Here is an 18,731-nt window from a genome sequence, read left to right on the forward strand (position 1 = left end):
AGCCGACTATTTGACCATCTTAGTCGGGTGGCAGATGCTGCGCAAAAGCAATTTCCTAACGCGGAATTGGTGTTTTTGGGGGACTTTAATGCTCACCACGAATCCTGGTTGAAATCCCTCAAAACTGACCATGCTGGAAGGACTGCTCATGCTTTTGCTCTCACACATGACTTGACCCAACTGGTTGATCAGCCCACCAGGATCCCAGACATTGATGGGCAAGCACCTTCTTTACTGGACCTTCTGCTGACTTCTCACCCGGTGGAATATCAGGTTGTGGTTCGGGCTCCTCTTGGCTCTTCGGATCACAGCCTTATTTCTACCAGAGTGCCACAGGCCAAGCTGCCGCCACTAGCGGTATGCAAACGTCGCGTTTGGCACTATAAGTCGGCGGATTGGGACGGTGTGCGCGATTACTATGCGTCGGTCCCTTGGAAGGAACGTTGCTTCAGTGGGAATGACCCGACAGCTAGTGCCGCTGCTGTTGCTGGCGAGATCATGCTGGGAATGGAATACTACATTCCTAGCTCAGATCTCGTCAGTAGGAGTACGCGTAACCGTTGGTTCACTCGTGAATGTGCCGATGCTGTATCAGCTAAGCAGGCGGCATATCGCAAGTGGATCAACGGCTGCATTGGCGGGGCATCTAACATTGACTCACTGAAAGCAAACTATAATAAAAATTCCAAGTCCTGTAGAAAGGCATACACGAGAGCGGATGCACAGCGCATTGTACAGATTGGTCATGACCTTGTTTCGCATCCTAGGGGCTCCCGTAGCTTCTGGCGTCTGACCAAGTCTGTGCAAAACAATTTCTGCCAACCTTCGCTGCCACCGCTCAGAAATCCAGACGGATCGCTAGCTCACAGTCCGCAAGAGCAAGCTGATCTCCTGGCTAAACTCTTTGCCGACAATTCCGTCATCGATGATTGTAGTGCACTGCCACCTACAATACCTGCATGTGGCCATACGATGCCTGACATTAAAATCAGGCAACGTGATGTGCGTGCGGAGCTGCAATCACTTGATGTACGGAAAGCTAGCGGTCCCGATGGAATACCAGCCATAGTGCTGAAGAAGTGCGCAGCGGAGCTGTCTCCTGTGTTAACGCGCCTGTTCCAACTTTCTCTCTCTTCGGGAAGTGTGCCGGAGGCTTGGAGAAGAGCTAATGTGCAAGCGGTTCCCAAAAAAGGGGATCGGTCTGACCCGGCAAATTATCGGCCAATAGCTATCACCTCAGTACTTTGTAAGGTGATGGAACGGATTTTAAACAACCAACTGATCCATTACCTAGAAGATCACTGTCTAATTAATGATCGTCAGTACGGGTTTCGACCAAAACGGTCCACAGGTGATCTTCTAGCGTACGTAACACACCTCTGGGGTGAAGCTATCGACAAGCATGGAGAATCGTTGGCTGTCAGCCTCGATATCTCCAAGGCTTTCGACAGGGTCTGGCACAGAAGTCTTCTCTCCAAGCTACCGGCATATGGTCTGCCTGCTCAGCTATGCACCTGGATTGCCAGCTTCCTACACAAGCGTAGCCTTCGTGTTTTAGTAGATGGTTGCGCTTCACAATTCTATGTAGTGAATGCTGGGGTCCCCCAGGGATCTGTGCTATCTCCCACACTCTTTCTTTTGCATATCAATGATATGCTCTCCCTTGGGAACATACATTGCTATGCAGATGATAGTACAGTGTATGGTGGATACCACGGACGCGCAGTGGCTGGGCGGGCGGAAACTGAGGAGAGGCGGGAGAATATTGTCATTGAACTCGATAGGACGTTAGATCTCATCGCCAAATGGGGCTCTGATAATCTTGTTGAGTTTAATGCCAAGAAAACACAGGTATGCGCTCTCACGGCGAAAAAGTCAACATTTTCCCCTCTTCCCTCCCTCTGTGGTACTCCGCTGGTGATGCAAAGCAAAATCGCCATGCTGGGGATTGACGTTCGCTGCGACCTTAGTCCAAGGGATTACATCGAGGCTGTTATAAAAACAGCTTCACGGAAACTCGGAGTTCTGAACAAGGTGCGGCGCTTTTTCACGCCACAACAACTGTGCCTGCTGTACAAAACACAGGTACGGTCTTGCGTGGAATATTGCTCGCACCTTTGGGATGGCTCCGCTAAGTACCTACTTGAGGCCTTGGACCGGTTGCAGCGACGTGCCGTACGCATTATTGGCGACGTAAAGGTCACAAACACCCTTGAACCTTTACAATTGCGTCGTGAGATAGCAGCACTGAGCGCTTTCTATCGACTGTATCACGGCGAGTGCTCTGAGGAATTATTCTCTCTAATTCCTGCTTCCCCCTTCCTTCTTAAGTCCACGCGAGCTGGTTCTCGATGTCACCGCCTAACTGTGACATCAATTCCATCGCGAACAAAGAAATTTGGCAACTCCTTTCTTTGTCGCACTTCCAAAAAATGGAATTCCTTACCAGCTCACGTATTCCCCTCCTCTTACAACCCGGGTTCCTTCAAACGAGGCGTGAAGAGGCATCTTGCGGGCCGGCAAGGCGAAGGCGGCTAGTGCAGAACGTTTTTCCCGTCTGTACTGGCCGTCGTCGCGTTTGGACTCTACTACCACTTACCATCAGGTGGAGTAGAGTCATTTGCCCTCCCGGCGATATAAAAAAAAAAAAATAAATAACTAAAAAACCAAACTTAAACTTTTCTAATAATATTATACTTTAATATTAAACATTATTCTCTACCTTGATAACTACCACTTTAGATGAACATATAACTGTAAGGATTTTGAAATTTGTGTGAATCGAACGCAACGGCTGGTTGCAATGTGTCAATTAAAGACTTACTTTGAATTACTTTTGTTTAGAATTTCGGTACTGATTTGTCGCGACATGTACTGTGATATTCATAAATTTCATTTTTAATTATCGGTATATTTTTAATTAGTTTATTTAATTTAATTTAACTCATCTAAATATAAAAACAAAGTCTAAATACTGTGTTAAAATGTGGATCGCAGACATATATTTAAGCCATAGTCAACAACGATATCTAATATCAAAAAGATATTCACATGTGTTTATACTTTAATATAAAACAATTGAAAGACAGAAAAATATAATAGTTGGAAAAATTTCGTATAGCGTTATGATATAATCTCGCACCGTAGAACCCTGCTGACATACAAATCGGTCTCATGGGCAAAAGAGACGACAGCTCTCTGAAATTATGTGCCTGGGACGATTGTTGAAAAACAATTTATCTATCACCGATGACGAGTACCTCGTCTCGATGGAATTTTGTTTTTATCATATTGGATTGAGTTCGAAAATATTTCGATTATCTTTAGTATTTTCAATTCATCAATTTTATTGTGTTTTATAAAAAAAACGAAATAAGATTATGTAGGAATAATTTGGTTATTCAATAAAATAAAACTTGATTATTTTTATTCATATACCTATACGTAGGTGGACTGATTAAAGGACTACCTGATGGTAAGGGGTCACAACTGCTCATAGACATTTGCGCTGTAAGAAATTTAAGCCATTGAATGCGCCACCAACTAAGGAGCTATGTCCTTTGTATTTGTAATTACACTGGCTCACGCACTCATAAAATACGGAATACAACAATACTAAGTAATACTGTTTAGCGATAGAATAACTGATTGTACCTACGTAGGCGGGCTTACACAAAGCCCTACCACCGAGTAGAAGTTTTGTATGTTTTCTTCACCTAAATAGCTAGAGGTTTTTCATAAAGAAGCTAGCATAATATTGTATTTTTTTAATCGTGTCTAAAAATAACACTTTTTTAAGTTAAAGTCTCTTAACGTTACTTAATTTCACGTACATTGCTCGTTACTCCGCAAACATTCTAGAGAGAATTTTAGGTAAAATTCTAAGCAAAATATCTTATATACCATACTATCACATGGAGACCTGCCTTTACTGACAAAATCCCAGGGCGTCGGTCTGTAGAATGTTGTTATCTAAATACTAGCACTCAACAAACACTCATTGTTCTATGTAACGGATAGTTTTACCTGTAATTAAACTTTGCGGGTAAGATAATATCGGTTGTGATTGCCTGGAACTACTTAATTACGGGATGGGATGTTCCCGGGGGAAGCTATCGGAGACCTCGCCTTGAGAGTGGCTCCAAAGATTTACTGCACTTGACCCCACTTGATCTACGTCTCCAATGGTACACTTATAACGTTTTCAGAGATCCTAATCAATTGTCATTACAAACTTAATGTATTTATTCTGTGCTACAGATATTAAGATTGATGAATTGTTGTTTCAAGCAATTACTGGTTAAATTTCGTTTTTTTAATTTTTCTAAATAGGCAATATTTCAATATTGTACCACAAAGAAGATTGATTTGAGAATTTGAATAAAACAAGACGAGATATATCTTTATTAAAAATTCCCTTTATATCTTTTTTTATTTTTATTAAAATTATTGCAGAATAATTTATAGAGAAAAACGAAATTGTAAAACATTTTCTTCGTATAATCATTCGCTAATATTAAATAATTCAAATTAGTTAAATTTTAAACACTGGTGAAGGAAAAATTAATTTCCAGAGAAATTCTGGATATCTTAGAAGATTATCCAAAAATGCAAATTTGTTGTTTCCAAAAAGTCAACTATAATTGAATGATTTATAATAGGACAGGATACGGGCTCAGGTTTGTCGTTAAAATATGTATTTTTTTTAATCATAATGTCAGAATTTAATACGATTTCTGTGAAATACATATTATGTCCAGTCCCTATACAAGTCCACGAGGGTATTACAAAAGCGTCCCTTTAAAAAACATTTCGTACATTTCGAAGTCACATGTATGTGACCTATAGGCACGATTTTAACGACTCGTAACTCATAAGCGTTCGGTTACTGGCGTACAATAACAATTCGTTAAATATATATCATCTCCAATAAATTTGTATTTGCAATGAAATTAAATAACCGTTACAGCCCAACTAAATGAAACATATAATATATATACATACATATATATACTTTAGTTCTCCTTTTTGTGGGCAGGTAGGGATTAAAAAATCCCAATTGTATATACTACTACCAACCTTTACAATAACTACATACATAAATAAATAAAAAATGGATAAAATAACAAACGTCAAAACTGATAATTAGACTTTATTAAAGGGATTTTATAAATCATTTCGTTAGCTTATATACGGTCAAACTGGACGAAATAACGCTGCTTGTATACCAAACCCAGGCGGGGGTGGATTTTCTATTAAAGTTGTCTTGCCACTTATTGGTTCAGAGGCGAACCTGCCCGATCTATTATAATATATAAACTCATCAAAGTAATTACCCAAAAATATGCTGAACAAGAACTTATACAAGTACATATATATTGGTATTAACAAAAGGTTTAACAGAATAAATAAGTATTAACAGAATTTTAAATCAGAATTAGCTATTCTCGATTTTTTAAAGTTATATAATTTTTTTTATTAACTTCAAAACCTTTATTTTAACAGGAAAGAAAACTTTACTTTAGTACATTTAGTCATTTTATGTAATTGATATTCAATGAGAAGGCATTATTAATTGATTCGTAATTAAAATATATATATATTAAATAAATTTATGAAACTTACTGAGGGCCCCACGGTGGAATTCTTCCACATTTCAACGTTTGTATAATATTATGTACATCGTATTCACTGACGTCCTCCTAATAGGATAAATATTTTTAATAAACTTCACTCCGATAGATATTACTAAGGCGAGTATATCATCTCATCTAATTATACGTTCGGAAATTGAAATCCTAGCTAATTCATTGGATAACCATAGAGATTATACGGCTTGATTTTGGATACATGCACGATCGTTTGAGCCTATTCATGTCCTACATTTAATCAGACGTTCTAGTATAATCAATTTTGTCCGAAAATTATATTAAAATCTTTTCATGCGTTAACATTATGATTTCGATATGGAAAAAATATGTATTCTAAAATTAAAAATGCATATGTCGGCAGCTTTATCGTATAGGTATTTAATCAAATTAAATTTATAAAACCCGAGAGCCGAGATGGCCAAGTGGTTAGAACACGTGAATCTTAGCCGTGATTGATTGCAGGTTCAAAGCCGGGCAAGCACACTGAATTGTAATGTGTTTAATTTGTGTTTTTAACAGATTTCGTGATTGGCGGTAAAGAAAAACATCGTGAGAAAACTTGTCTATGTCGGATGAATTTTTTTCACATGTATATCCATATATATATATATATATATATATATATATATCCACCATCCCGTATAGAAACAGTGTGGTGGAATAAGCCTCAAAAATTATCCTCAAAAGGAGAGGCCTTAGCCCAGGAAAGGAACATTTATAGGCTGATTTACTTTACTCTTACTATTTATAAAACTCCATTCTAGAGTCTAGAAAATAGAAAAATACAAAAAATACAACAGAGACCTTCTTGTCTTGGTTATCACCCAGCCCATAATTTATATTACATTTTATACATTACTGCAATAAACAAATAGAAACAATGAAAAACGTTTAAATACGTACATAATAATCGTCATCCACAACTATAACTGGGGCATTAACACAGGCCCCTTGACACTGCACAATATCCACTCCAAACAGACCGTCAGCAGACACGCCGCCAGCACAGCACAGTGTGGTCTCTTCTACCACCTGAAGAATAGTGTCCGCTCCACGAAGCATACAAGGTGTTGTGACGCAAACTTTTACATTAAACTTTCCCCTGTATCGTCTGTAGGGAATAAGTTGAATCTCACTTTAAGGACAAGATGTACCTAATTGTGTAAATGAATTATAAAATACAAGAAAAAAAAAACAATTAATGAAGCCGTATAATACTCAAGTTTTTCTTTTTTCTGATCTTATTTTTTATCCAATTAATGTATATAATATAAAAAAATATCTATAATAAATATAGTATGTATTTTGGTTTAAAATATATCCTATTTTTATTGATTTCCAAATAGTGCCCAGACACTGAGTTGATAAAAAAATTCCTTTATCTTTTGAACGTCTTTGAGTAATGCTTATACTTATATTTGTATTTAGGCTTTTTCTTATATTCGTATATACCTATTATACGTATATTAGCTATTATCTGGCGTACGTTGTAATGGCTCTTTAAATTTGTTTGTAATCTACGTTACTACGCGTTAAATTATACTCCGAGTGCAATGTAAAAATAAAATTCATGGTGATCGATTGAATTGGCAATTGACTAAATAAATCTTTGTCATGAAAAAATACGTACCAACTTTAATAATTCTTTAAAGAACTTGCCAAGCAATATCAAAAATATTAATCTCAAAAAGTGTGCCTAATGCGAGTTATGAAAGCAAATGCGTGATTGACACAGTTATCTACTGCCAGTAATCAAAATTCCAAACAAATCATAGTTAACGTCAACGCTGTATATGTGTGCAAGCTCATCTGGATAGGTACCAAACACTCATTAGATATTCTACCGCAAAACAGCATTACTTGGTATTGTTGTGTTTCGGTTTGAAGAGTGATTGAGCCAGTGTAATTACAGGCACAAGAGACATAACATCTTAGTTCCCAAGATTGGTGGCGCATTGGCGATGTAAGCAATGGTTAATATTTCTTACAATGCCTTCTATGGCCGTTGGTGACGACTTACCATCAGGTGGCCCATATGCTTGTCCACCCACCTATACTAAAAAAAGTTTTATTTTTATGATTACCTCTTAATCATTGTATAGAATGTAGCCCATTCGTAGATCCTCATCCTGGGTATATTGAGTACTTCCGCCACTTTGTGCATAGCAGATATTGGGACCCATCCCATCTGCCTTTGTACGATGTCCATAGCAGCGCTCGTTGCAGATCGTTGAAATCCCTCGGGATAATTCTGAATGATAGCTGTCAGTCTCTAAAATGCAACACCATTGTCAGAGTATTTCAAATGTTACTTGGGTTTTGTACATTTTATTATTTTTATAATTGGTCTTTATTCTTTGTTTATTTACCTATATACTATTAACATATTACTTGTTATTGAGTTGACAGGCATAGACCTTGCACCAATACTATCTTATGAAATATATCAAGATGAGATCATAGACATCTTTTAGTACTTTTTAAAGTTTGACATATTCCTAACATACATAACATCTTATATCCTATTGAGTGTCTAACAGGCAGGCCTTTTCTCTCCTCGACGAAGTTTAGAGCTTAACCCACTACGTTTTTACAAAGGGGATGATGATAGAATTTCATCCGACATGTGCGGTTTTCCTAACGATGTTTTCGTACAATGCTGGGCAAGAAATGAAATATAAAAAAAAGATTAGCGTTGTAAATGCAAAAACTACAAAATATACAATTTAAACTTTGACATATTCATAGTTTATTATCTATAATAACATCTACTTTAAAGCCTCTAATAAAACTTCTCTTAAAGAATTTATTTTATGGATAGAAACAATGACCTTTTATAAAAGGTCATATTAAAATCAAACCTTTCTTTGGTAATTTTTGCGATATATATACATTGTATACCGCAAAAATTTATATTATAGATATTAAAGAACCCATTAGCAAAGAACTCGAATAGATAGCTTGGTTCGATGTTGATTATTTTTAATGCTATAGTAAGCAGACTGATGAAGTAATAAATAAAATAAAATACATTTATTGAATTGATCTAAATAATATGAACTGTATACCTTTAAATTCGCATCGGAGAATTCAAACGGTGTTTTGGCATTATTATCTTTAGTATCTCGATGAACATTTAACTCTTCACTCCAAAAGTAATTGGATGTTGATATATTTCTGTATAATCTGTGAAACTGAACAAACACACTGATGCAATTCGCTTTTTAAGTAAAAATATTTCATAGATCTATATATTATTAACTTTTTTATTGAAAACTGGCAGACAGACTGGCAAATGGGACGCCAAACACCGCCCATAGACATGGGCGTTGTATGAAATATTACCTATTCCTTACATCGTCAATGCGCCACCAACCTTGGGAACTTAGATGTTATATTCCTTGTGCATTTAAACTGGCTTACTCATTCTTCAAAAAAACACAACGTTAATAAGTATTGCTGTTTGATGTATTATGTCACGTGTTGGTGGCCAAGCTGGTACCCAAGCTTGTATAAAGCCTGCCATCAATTTATAATCATATAACAGAAGGGTTGTTTTCGTATAATTAAATTTTATAATGGTATTATATTATAAATTATAGCAGTCGTTTAGTTAACCTTGACTTTAATCAAGAGACTAGCCAGTATCATGTTGATAATTAAAAGATAATACCGCCTGAAACAGCAAAAGAAGACAATATATTTTATACTAATTGTCAACTTGACAACCCAAAATTACTAAATCGCATTATTTCATTAGAAACTCGTTTTACTTCTGAGTTTGTTATCTCTATATACTAATAAATAAGAATACTTTTTTGTAAAGTCTGACTGAAATAACTACTACACGTAAGGTTTATGAATATAATATTGGTATAAAAGTAGCTGCTCATCTCTGTTTTTTTATTAAAATTATTGACGTAAGGTAAGGTAACAAGGCCTGTGAATTTCCCACTGCTGGACACAAAGGCCTTTTCTCCCTTTTTGAGGAGAAGGTTTGGAGCTTATACCACCACGCTTCTCCAATGCGGGTTGGTGGAATGCATATGTGGCGGAATTTCATTGAAATTAGACACATGCAGCTTTTCTCACGATGTTTACCTTCACCCTAAAGCACGAGATGAATTATAATCACAAATTAAGCACATGATTATGCAGTGGTGCTTGCTTGGATTTGAACCCACGATCATCGGTTAATCACGCGTTCTTACCACTGGGCCATCTCGGCTGTTAAGATTATTGACGTGACAAGCGTGAATTCTATGTTATCGTAATAATATAATTGTATTTCTCTATTAAGGTTATTTATGTAACACTATCGGCCTTATTAACGTTGTTTTGTGGGTGATTTGCTAACTAATGCTATGTCTTCTATTTTGAACATCAAACAAAGAATATCTCGCTCTCTCTCTCTTGAAGAGTAACTCTATGTACAAATGTATTGTCTGACAAAAATGCATGGATTGAATGAATGCTGGATCTCGTACAGGAACTAAATGTATGCGATTTGTACAAAGTACTTACGATTAGGCAAAAAAGAAAATATATTACTACCGAGTTTCTTGCCGGTTCTTCTCGGTAGAATCCACATTCAGCCAGTGGTAGCGCTTGATGATTCATAGGCATCAAAATATTTGGTTTGATTAGCATAGACAGAAAAATCTGTGTTTAACTTAACATTTATAAGTAAGGCCGTATGTTTTACGAATATACGATACAAATACCATACGAATATTATAAATGCGAAACTAATTCTCTCTAAAAGAAAGAAGTAAATAGAGACATTTCTATAGAAATGTTTCCATCTCTTCTTCATTACCAATTAATGAAAATATGCAACCCGTCTAAGAAATCACGGGCAGTCACTAGTTTGAGTTGTTCAACAAAACTCGGTCAGCAGTTAACTTTTGCTTCGTATAATCTTAATCCCTTTGGCGCGGGCGTGCGCAATGATCTTTGCATTGCTAATACGACTTCTTATATAAAGGAGAGAAATGAAGGTAAAGCATTTTTTATTTCTCTAATAATTATAATTCAACCATTAAAATAAATTGGACAATCTTTCCATAGTTTTTAATTAATTTATTCAATAGTTAGGAGCTCCAAATGAAGTTTATATTAAAATACAACTTTTATATATATGTTTGAATATACCCACAATTAATAGAGAACACATATCGCATTGTGTTGATGCCTTTACTTTAATATATTAAAAAAACATTAAATTGTATTAAAATATATGCGGTTTTTTTATAGTACAGGTTAGTGGAAGAGCATATGGGCCATCTGATGGTAATTGATGACCAACGCCCATAGACATTGAAATTGTAAGAAATTTTAACCATCGCTTACATCACCAATGTGCCACCAACCAACCAAACAAGGGGGAACTAAGATGTTATGTCCCTTGTGTCTGTAATTACACTGGCTCACTCACCCAACCTCAAACAGGAATCTAACAATAACTGCTGTTTCGCGGTAGAATATCTGATGAGTGGGTGGTACCCACCCAGACGGCTTAAACAAAGCCCTACCACCAGTATAATCCGATAAAAAATAAATATTAATATATTGTCCATATATTGTGACTTTAGGAGATATTATGATAACTATATAATTATATGAACTCTCTATTCCCTAACTTACAAACTCTGATATCATTGAAACACTTCACAACTTCTAAACTTTTGAACTTTAGTTTACAAGTATAAATATATTTATACATTTTGCCTCAACATCATTATATTAAACTTGTTGAATGCAGAAAACAATAACGGAGTGTACGATCCTCTTTATGTGGCAAGTTGCCGACGATGTTAGTAGTTACTGACGCAGTCGATATTCAAGGATATTGGAAAAAGATGGTAAAAGATGGCACTTCGGTGGATCAAATAGCAGGCACTAATATTCGCTGGATGCAATATCTGCGCTCATTCCCATAAAACCGCTCCAGGCGAACATCTTAGGGACGTTATTGACCTTATAGAATTTCGCCGAGAAGGCAGATATCAGGTAATTTCAGTGTCGTAAACGATGTTTATCATTTCAACCCACTGACCTATGTACACTTATTAAGGGATATCTCCTTAAGACATTTTCATTTCTGAAGGCCAAATGAAAATCAAATATATCGTATAGCAATTCTTACTCAAAGAGCAGTATAAGAACCGTCTTATAATTTTATCGCGTAATCAACAGGTAGAAAACTTTACAAATAGCAAAAGTGTTCTCAGAAATAGTCTATTGTTTTCGTTGTTTTGCGAAACGATTAAGAAATGAAGGGCGGACAAAAGGAGAAAAATATTATCTTCCTTTTAATGAAAAAGAAAACATTTAAATAGGGAATTGAAAACTCTTAACGACCCATGTTAATTTTAAAAAAAGAAACATTTTCACCATTTTCATCTGCAAGTAAAATATGCTTTGCGATTTGAAATACAATCTGAATTTAAAATGAAAACCACAATTTAAAAGGATCCGATGTTAAAAATACGCTATAGCTATTGCAAGAAAAAAAACTTCAACATTTTAACAGTGCACTCCGTCTGCCTCTTTTAAAGCTAAAACTTTTCCATTTCAACTTGGAAACAAGTCTCGCAGTTCTATTTACACAGATAGTGAATTTGTTAATTTATATTAACCAACATTGCTTTACTTCACTTCACGTTACTTCACGTTAGGGTTAGCCCTTACGTGACGAAATAAAATATAATTTACTGGTGGTATAACTTTGTGCAAGCTCGTAGTAGCTACCACCCACTCATCAGATATTCTATCGCAATATGGCAGTACTTGGTATTGTTGTGTTCCGATTGAAAGTGTGAGTGAGTCAGTGTAAATACAGGCACAAGGGACATAACATCTTAGCTTCCAAGATTTTTGGTGCAATGGCGATGTGAACGATGGTTAACATTTCTTACAATGCCAATTTACGTACCGTACCTATCTTGTATCTGATTTGTATTTGATTTCTATGTAAATTAAAAATACTAAAACATGTTGATTTCGACCAAGTACTCTAAGAAACATTTTGAAAACTAACGTTTAGTTTATTTTGTAATCGGTTCAACCGGTAGAAACTACACAACCTTAATATTAAAATCGATCGTAGCTTAAGACTTTTTACCTTAAAATTTTATTTATATATGTATATTGTATTAATGTCATCTGTATTTAATATTAATTACTTGTTTACAAATATATTTAATAATAATAATATCTTGAGCCATTTTTCACACACGGCCATCTGATCCCAAATTAAGCTTGTACAAAGCTTGTGCTATAGAAACCAGACAACTGATACACTTCATATATTACTTTTCTTTTGTAAATACGTACTTATTACACCCAGACTTAAGACAAACAGACATATTCATGCACACAAATGTCTGTCCTGGGTGGGAATCGAACCCACAACCTTCAGCGTGAAAGGCAAGTCAATCTACCAACCATGCCAACCGGCTCGCCTTGCCTATCGTAGGCGACATGTATTAGATACCTATTAAGAAATCGAAACATGATTATTATTACATTCTTATTATTGTATATGTACATAATATAATACTTACTGACATTACTGATCATCGCAAAATTTTGCAAACATGCTATTAATGTTACAGACGATGACATAGGACACCTCACGTCTGCCCCTCTCCCCCAAATAAGCGGTCAACGTCCTAAAATAAATCCTTAAAATTAAAATTTTGAGCGAAAAAATGGTCTATGGTTTTCTTATAAAAGATTTGAAGATTTTATAACGGTATTCAGATAAAAACAGTACTTATGATATGTCAAAAATTATGCTATACGAGATTAACGAGCTCGTTAAAAGGTTTTAGGGGAGACGCTTTTGTATCTCACCCAGACCCTCGTCACGAGTAAACGTGTTATGAAGCAATTAACTCGCATTTTCATAAACGAAATTCTTTTTCCGTTACCATTATTTTCGTTAAGGTAAGTGGTCTGAGTAATAACACAAAGTTCAGCTTTTAAGGTGCTCGGTTCCATAAAATTGTATTCCGTGAATGTAATGTGTGTGGAATACACACATTACATTCACGGAATACAATTTTCGAAATTCGATTAATTCTTCTATAAAAAAATTGATCTTCCATATTAAAGTCGAGTGGGCCTGTGGACATCCACTGCTGGGCTAAGGACTCCTCATAAGAGGAGAAAGCTTGTAGCTTATTACACCACGCTGCTCCGACACGGGTTGGTGGTTACACATGTGGCAGAACTTCCGTGAAAGACACACGCAGGTTTCCTCACGAAGTTTTACTCACCGCAGAGCGTGAAATATAAACACAAATTAAGCAAATGACAATTCAGTAGTGCTTGCCTGGGTTTGAACCCATGATCACTAAGATTCACGCGTTCTAAGCATAGCAATATCAGCACATATTAAAATTTAATCAAAATAAAAAAAAAAATGATGAAATACGGTATACCTGTTATATAAATAGGATGAAATATTTTGATCTTGAAAACTAAGTACAACGAATTAATTATAACTATATTTAAAATATTATAAAGGCAAAAGAAAGACATCACTTGAAATCTTAGACAGGGCTTAAAATTTCAACAAAAACCTTAGGTATAAAATTAGCCATTTGAAAATAAGCTTATCTTAGACCCTTATAATCCCCACCCTAACTTTGATCCTTCCGAAATGAAGGATACCTACGGAGATTGACATTTGTAGCGTTATCTTGCTATACAGACGTTTCGAAACAGCTGAATATGATTTTCGCTTGTAAATTGAAACACACGTAGGGAGCTTCCCGATTATTAATCTGTGGAATTAGATAAAGACATTTTTTTATTTGTTTTTTTTTTAAAAGAGATATTGGTGTTACTCGAGTTGCCAAACGTAGATGTTACTCTACTCTCTCTGAATTGGAATGCCATATTCTACAAACACTTATAGAAAGTTTGAATAAAACGAATATTTATTTTTATTTATTTATTTTAATTTACTTTTTAACTTATAGTCGTATACTAAATCTATGTAAATATATACGAATGGCGTAAATATATTTTAAGCGCGTTGCTTGAGTGTCACAACTCTTTTCTAAGAATGATAGTTAATTTCCCACAATTAGTGGTCGTTTTTTTAAAATTAACAAGGGATCATGCATACTATAAATTAATACTAATCATAAAATTAGTATCAAATCCAGTTTGCTATGTTTATTATATTATATATACTCAGGTGTGTTTGTTTTTCGGTGTAACCCAATTGAATATAAAAAAATCATCACAATTCGTTTACGGTCCATGAAGCTATCGCAGACTATACAAAGAAAAGCAATGTACTTTTTATTTGTATATAAATAGTAATATATCAGTAATCACTTTTTATTACAAATGTATACAAAAATGTCGTTGCTCTGTCCGCAGTCATAAAAATACGGCATAAAGTACTGGCAATCGTTTGGGCGGTGTGATATGACCCTAATATTTAAACCAAAACAAAATCAAACTTTAAAACCAAATTCTCGAATTCTTGTATTTCATATTTGAATGTATCGATGTGATATAAAAGAAAAAATATTAACCATTAATATAAATACTTAGTTTATTACTTGGTTGATTAGTTTTAATATAGAAAAATATTTTTTAATTTTTATAATTCATCTCGCGCTCGTTAGTCGGTGACGAAATACATTATCAAGAAACCTGCTTGTTTCAGATGAAAATTTGCTACATGTGTATCCACCAATCCGTCTCCTCCAAATGGTGTCCTCGAAAGGAGAGAAGGCCTTAGCTTAGCAGGGACACTTTTACATTTTTTCACTTTTACACATCAATATCTTGGTTGATTGAAATAAATCAAAAAATACTCTGATCAAATTGAAACATAAACAAAACAATAAAGTTTTACGGATCCTTTTAATCCTTCTTCATAATAAATTTATGAAGGATTATATTTAGGGCTTACAGAATATCAGGAGCAGACCGTTGTTCAAAGTAACTAATATAATATTGAATTTTATATCTATATTGTGCGGGTTTGATTCTAAAAGGTTAGCATTAATCCGTCTTGTTTGCTTTGACCCAAACTGAAGAGACAGTATCCCTTGTGGCGGTGACATCGTCTATGCTCAAAGGAGCTTAGGCAAAATCTAGTGAGGCCTTAAATATGATCATTGCCTTATTCTGGCAGCGAGAGGTTTCACCGTACGTAATCTGATTATACGTTCCTTGCTTAAAATGGAATTATTAGTATTGTTACGTAATGGAGTGTAATTTCGAGAAGTGTTCAATTGTGATTTTTAGCACGATTTTTGTTTATATTATTCATTCATTTTACTTTATAATGCTGTTGTATAATCTGTTTATTGTAATTTATATAATTTAGTTGAACTTTATTGAAAATAATAATCACTAAAATACCTTAAAAATATAAAGAGATGAAATCGGGGAGTAAAACGATGACGTATAGAGAGAAGTAATCTTAATTGTAGTGTATAGTACAACAATATTATTTACTAAGCATGCACTGCAATTTTCTTTTACACTAAACCTATTACAGGTATGATAATAAAAAATACATTTTCAGAACCATAAATTAATAAAATCTTTTAGTTTTCCGCGTTACAAGTCCTTAATATTCCACGTATACAAATCCCATAATGGTAAAAGTCGCTTAGCGTTTCAACATCGCTGCATCGGCGACACTCCATTAACCGAAGCATTATCTCCCAGTGTTGCGAGAACTCTTTTTAAAATATCTATGGTACCTAAAGCTGAGTTCCCACTAAAAGAAAATTGGCAACTTTTGTGCTGTCAATATTGGTTCATGATGAAATTTTCTGCAACCGACTTAAAGTTGTCGACAATAATTGTAAACATATCGTGAATTGTGTTAAGTTTAAAACCTCAAGGCGATAAATATAAAAAAGGAATACGAGTGTTGTTCTTGTGTAATAAAATAAATTTAAATTGTGTGTTAAAAATCATTTTTAAATATGATATCATATAAATACAAGATTATGTTTAGATGTTAAAAACCTTTCTTGTTTATTACTTGGCCTTTCTTGAGTAAAGTTTTTTTAAGCACTTTATTTTATTTTGCGTGTAAGCGTAGACAGTTTAGTTAGTTTCATTAAACCCTAATGGAGACAAAATGAAAACAAAAATTTCTGACTCTAAAGAATTGTAAAAACAGACATTGCCAACTATTCCAATTCAATTTGCATTAATAGTTGTTACAAAATACTTTATATGAGCTTCAAACAGAATCATATGAATCTAATTTCGTTACCATTCAATGCTCCATAAGAAGATATAAAGAAATGTTTCCTCGATATCCCGTCGGATCGAACGTTCGGTCTTTTGAAAGTTACAAATACTCAAAAGATGTTCTCAACGCTCAAGTTTCTTCCAGTCAACTATCCATGAAATGAAATCCTACGTAATTGGTTTCTTAGAAAAGGGATCTTAATTATTTTATAAGAATTTTGTAAAAAAAATATTCGTTTTTTTAATAAGTATACCTTCATTCCTTAGTCAAATTACGAACTAATTAACCGAGGTAAGTTTCCTCATCGAGGCCTTCATTATAAATTAAGAACAACTCGTTTATCTCAAATGAGATTGGGTTACCAAGGTTCAGCGTTTCTCTTTAGCCAAAATTGTTTTTGAAGTTTGCAAAGTTTAAATTTGTATTTAAGACACTAACCTAATGAAATATTCATCATAATATTTGGTGTGAAAACTATAAATAGTTTCAAATTATCATGAAAATACAATAGAAATGACCAGAAATGTATGTACATTTAATCTTGTACGATAATTTATCAGTATGACAAAAAATTCAGAGACGCTTTAACGACTAACGTGATTGTAATAAGTGTCTTAAAATTGAGAGCATAAATTATGAAAGTTTCCCAATTTGAATTTAACTGAGTAACAACTTAAGATTTTGTTCAAGGTATCACAAAACTTGTGGGTTATCAGTATTTTTAAATATATCTTAAAATATCATACAAAAAATATTATCGATAAAAAAGAATTTTAAATTCATTATAAAAAGAAGACGCATATTATTTTAAGCTTAATTTAGCAAAAAGTACTTCTAATTAGAATAAAAATCAGGTGATATCATTTGAATAATTATAGCTTAATAATATCTCAAGATTACATAAATAGATACTGTTCAGTGCGTTTCATGTATTAAGTAACAACCTGTTTTACTAATGGGTTAGCGAAGTTGTGTGATATTTACAGATACTGTCTTTTATCTTATAGGAGAAGATTTAGAGGTTATTTCACAAAGAAACGTATGTAAAACATAAAATTACTTTAATGTATATATTAATAAAAGTTATAACACATTATGTAAAATTATTAATTGACTTTTGTAATATACTAACATTTAATAAGTTTTGTATGAATATATTTCAATATCAAAATATTTCTAGAGGGACAAGTCGAGTTGGCCCAGTGATAAGTGCGCATGAATCTTAACCGATGATCGTGGGTTCAAACCCGGGCAAGCACCACTGAATTTTCATGTGCTTAATTTGTGATTATAATTCATCTCGTGCTTGACGGTGAAGGAAAACATGTGAGAAAACCTGCATGTGTCTAATTTCACTGAAATTCGGCCACGTGTGTATTCCATCAACCCGCATTGGAGCAGCATTCGTATTTCAAAATATTATAATCCTTTAAATGGTTAATTAACTGACAAATTGCTATTATTTATTACTATTACAATTCAGCCCTATATCAATAACGATAAAGAACATTAATTATTTAATGATTTTCTTCTTAATTATTAAAAATTCTTTATAAATTACGAACCTTACGAATAATATATTAAAAGAAAGAGTTTTGAATAAGAAATTCGAGGTGATCATATTTCGGCCATTATTATTTTATTAAAAAAGTTTTTCAGTATTTTCTGCGCCTTTATTGCTGTGAGCATTTTTTTTGTACAAAAGAAAAAGTAAACGAAATTATTTTCTAATTATTAAATAATTAAAATTAATACAATATTCTTTTATCGTTCTTTAACGGTCTGGGTTTTAATTATAAGTAACTCATTATAATTTGGTATTAAAAGGTAAA

General features: G+C 34.2%; 1 protein-coding gene across 1 annotated transcript in view; it reads right to left on the bottom strand.

Annotated features, from left to right (window-relative positions):
• Positions 1-5,196: 5,196 nt before the first annotated feature.
• LOC126781661 (probable NADH dehydrogenase [ubiquinone] flavoprotein 2, mitochondrial) overlaps positions 5,197-18,731 on the bottom strand; it is a 41,278-nt gene continuing 27,743 nt past the window's right edge. The window contains exons 2-6 of the mRNA XM_050506620.1: positions 8,720-8,845; positions 7,736-7,923; positions 6,555-6,762; positions 5,626-5,702; positions 5,197-5,302 (exon numbers count right to left, since the gene is read on the bottom strand). Coding sequence (XP_050362577.1) covers positions 5,197-5,302; positions 5,626-5,702; positions 6,555-6,762; positions 7,736-7,923; positions 8,720-8,845 — 705 coding nt within the window. The remainder of the gene's footprint in view (positions 5,303-5,625; positions 5,703-6,554; positions 6,763-7,735; positions 7,924-8,719; positions 8,846-18,731) is intronic.

Source organism: Nymphalis io, chromosome 1, assembly GCF_905147045.1.
Source record: "Nymphalis io chromosome 1, ilAglIoxx1.1, whole genome shotgun sequence".
NCBI lineage: Eukaryota > Metazoa > Arthropoda > Insecta > Lepidoptera > Nymphalidae > Nymphalis > Nymphalis io.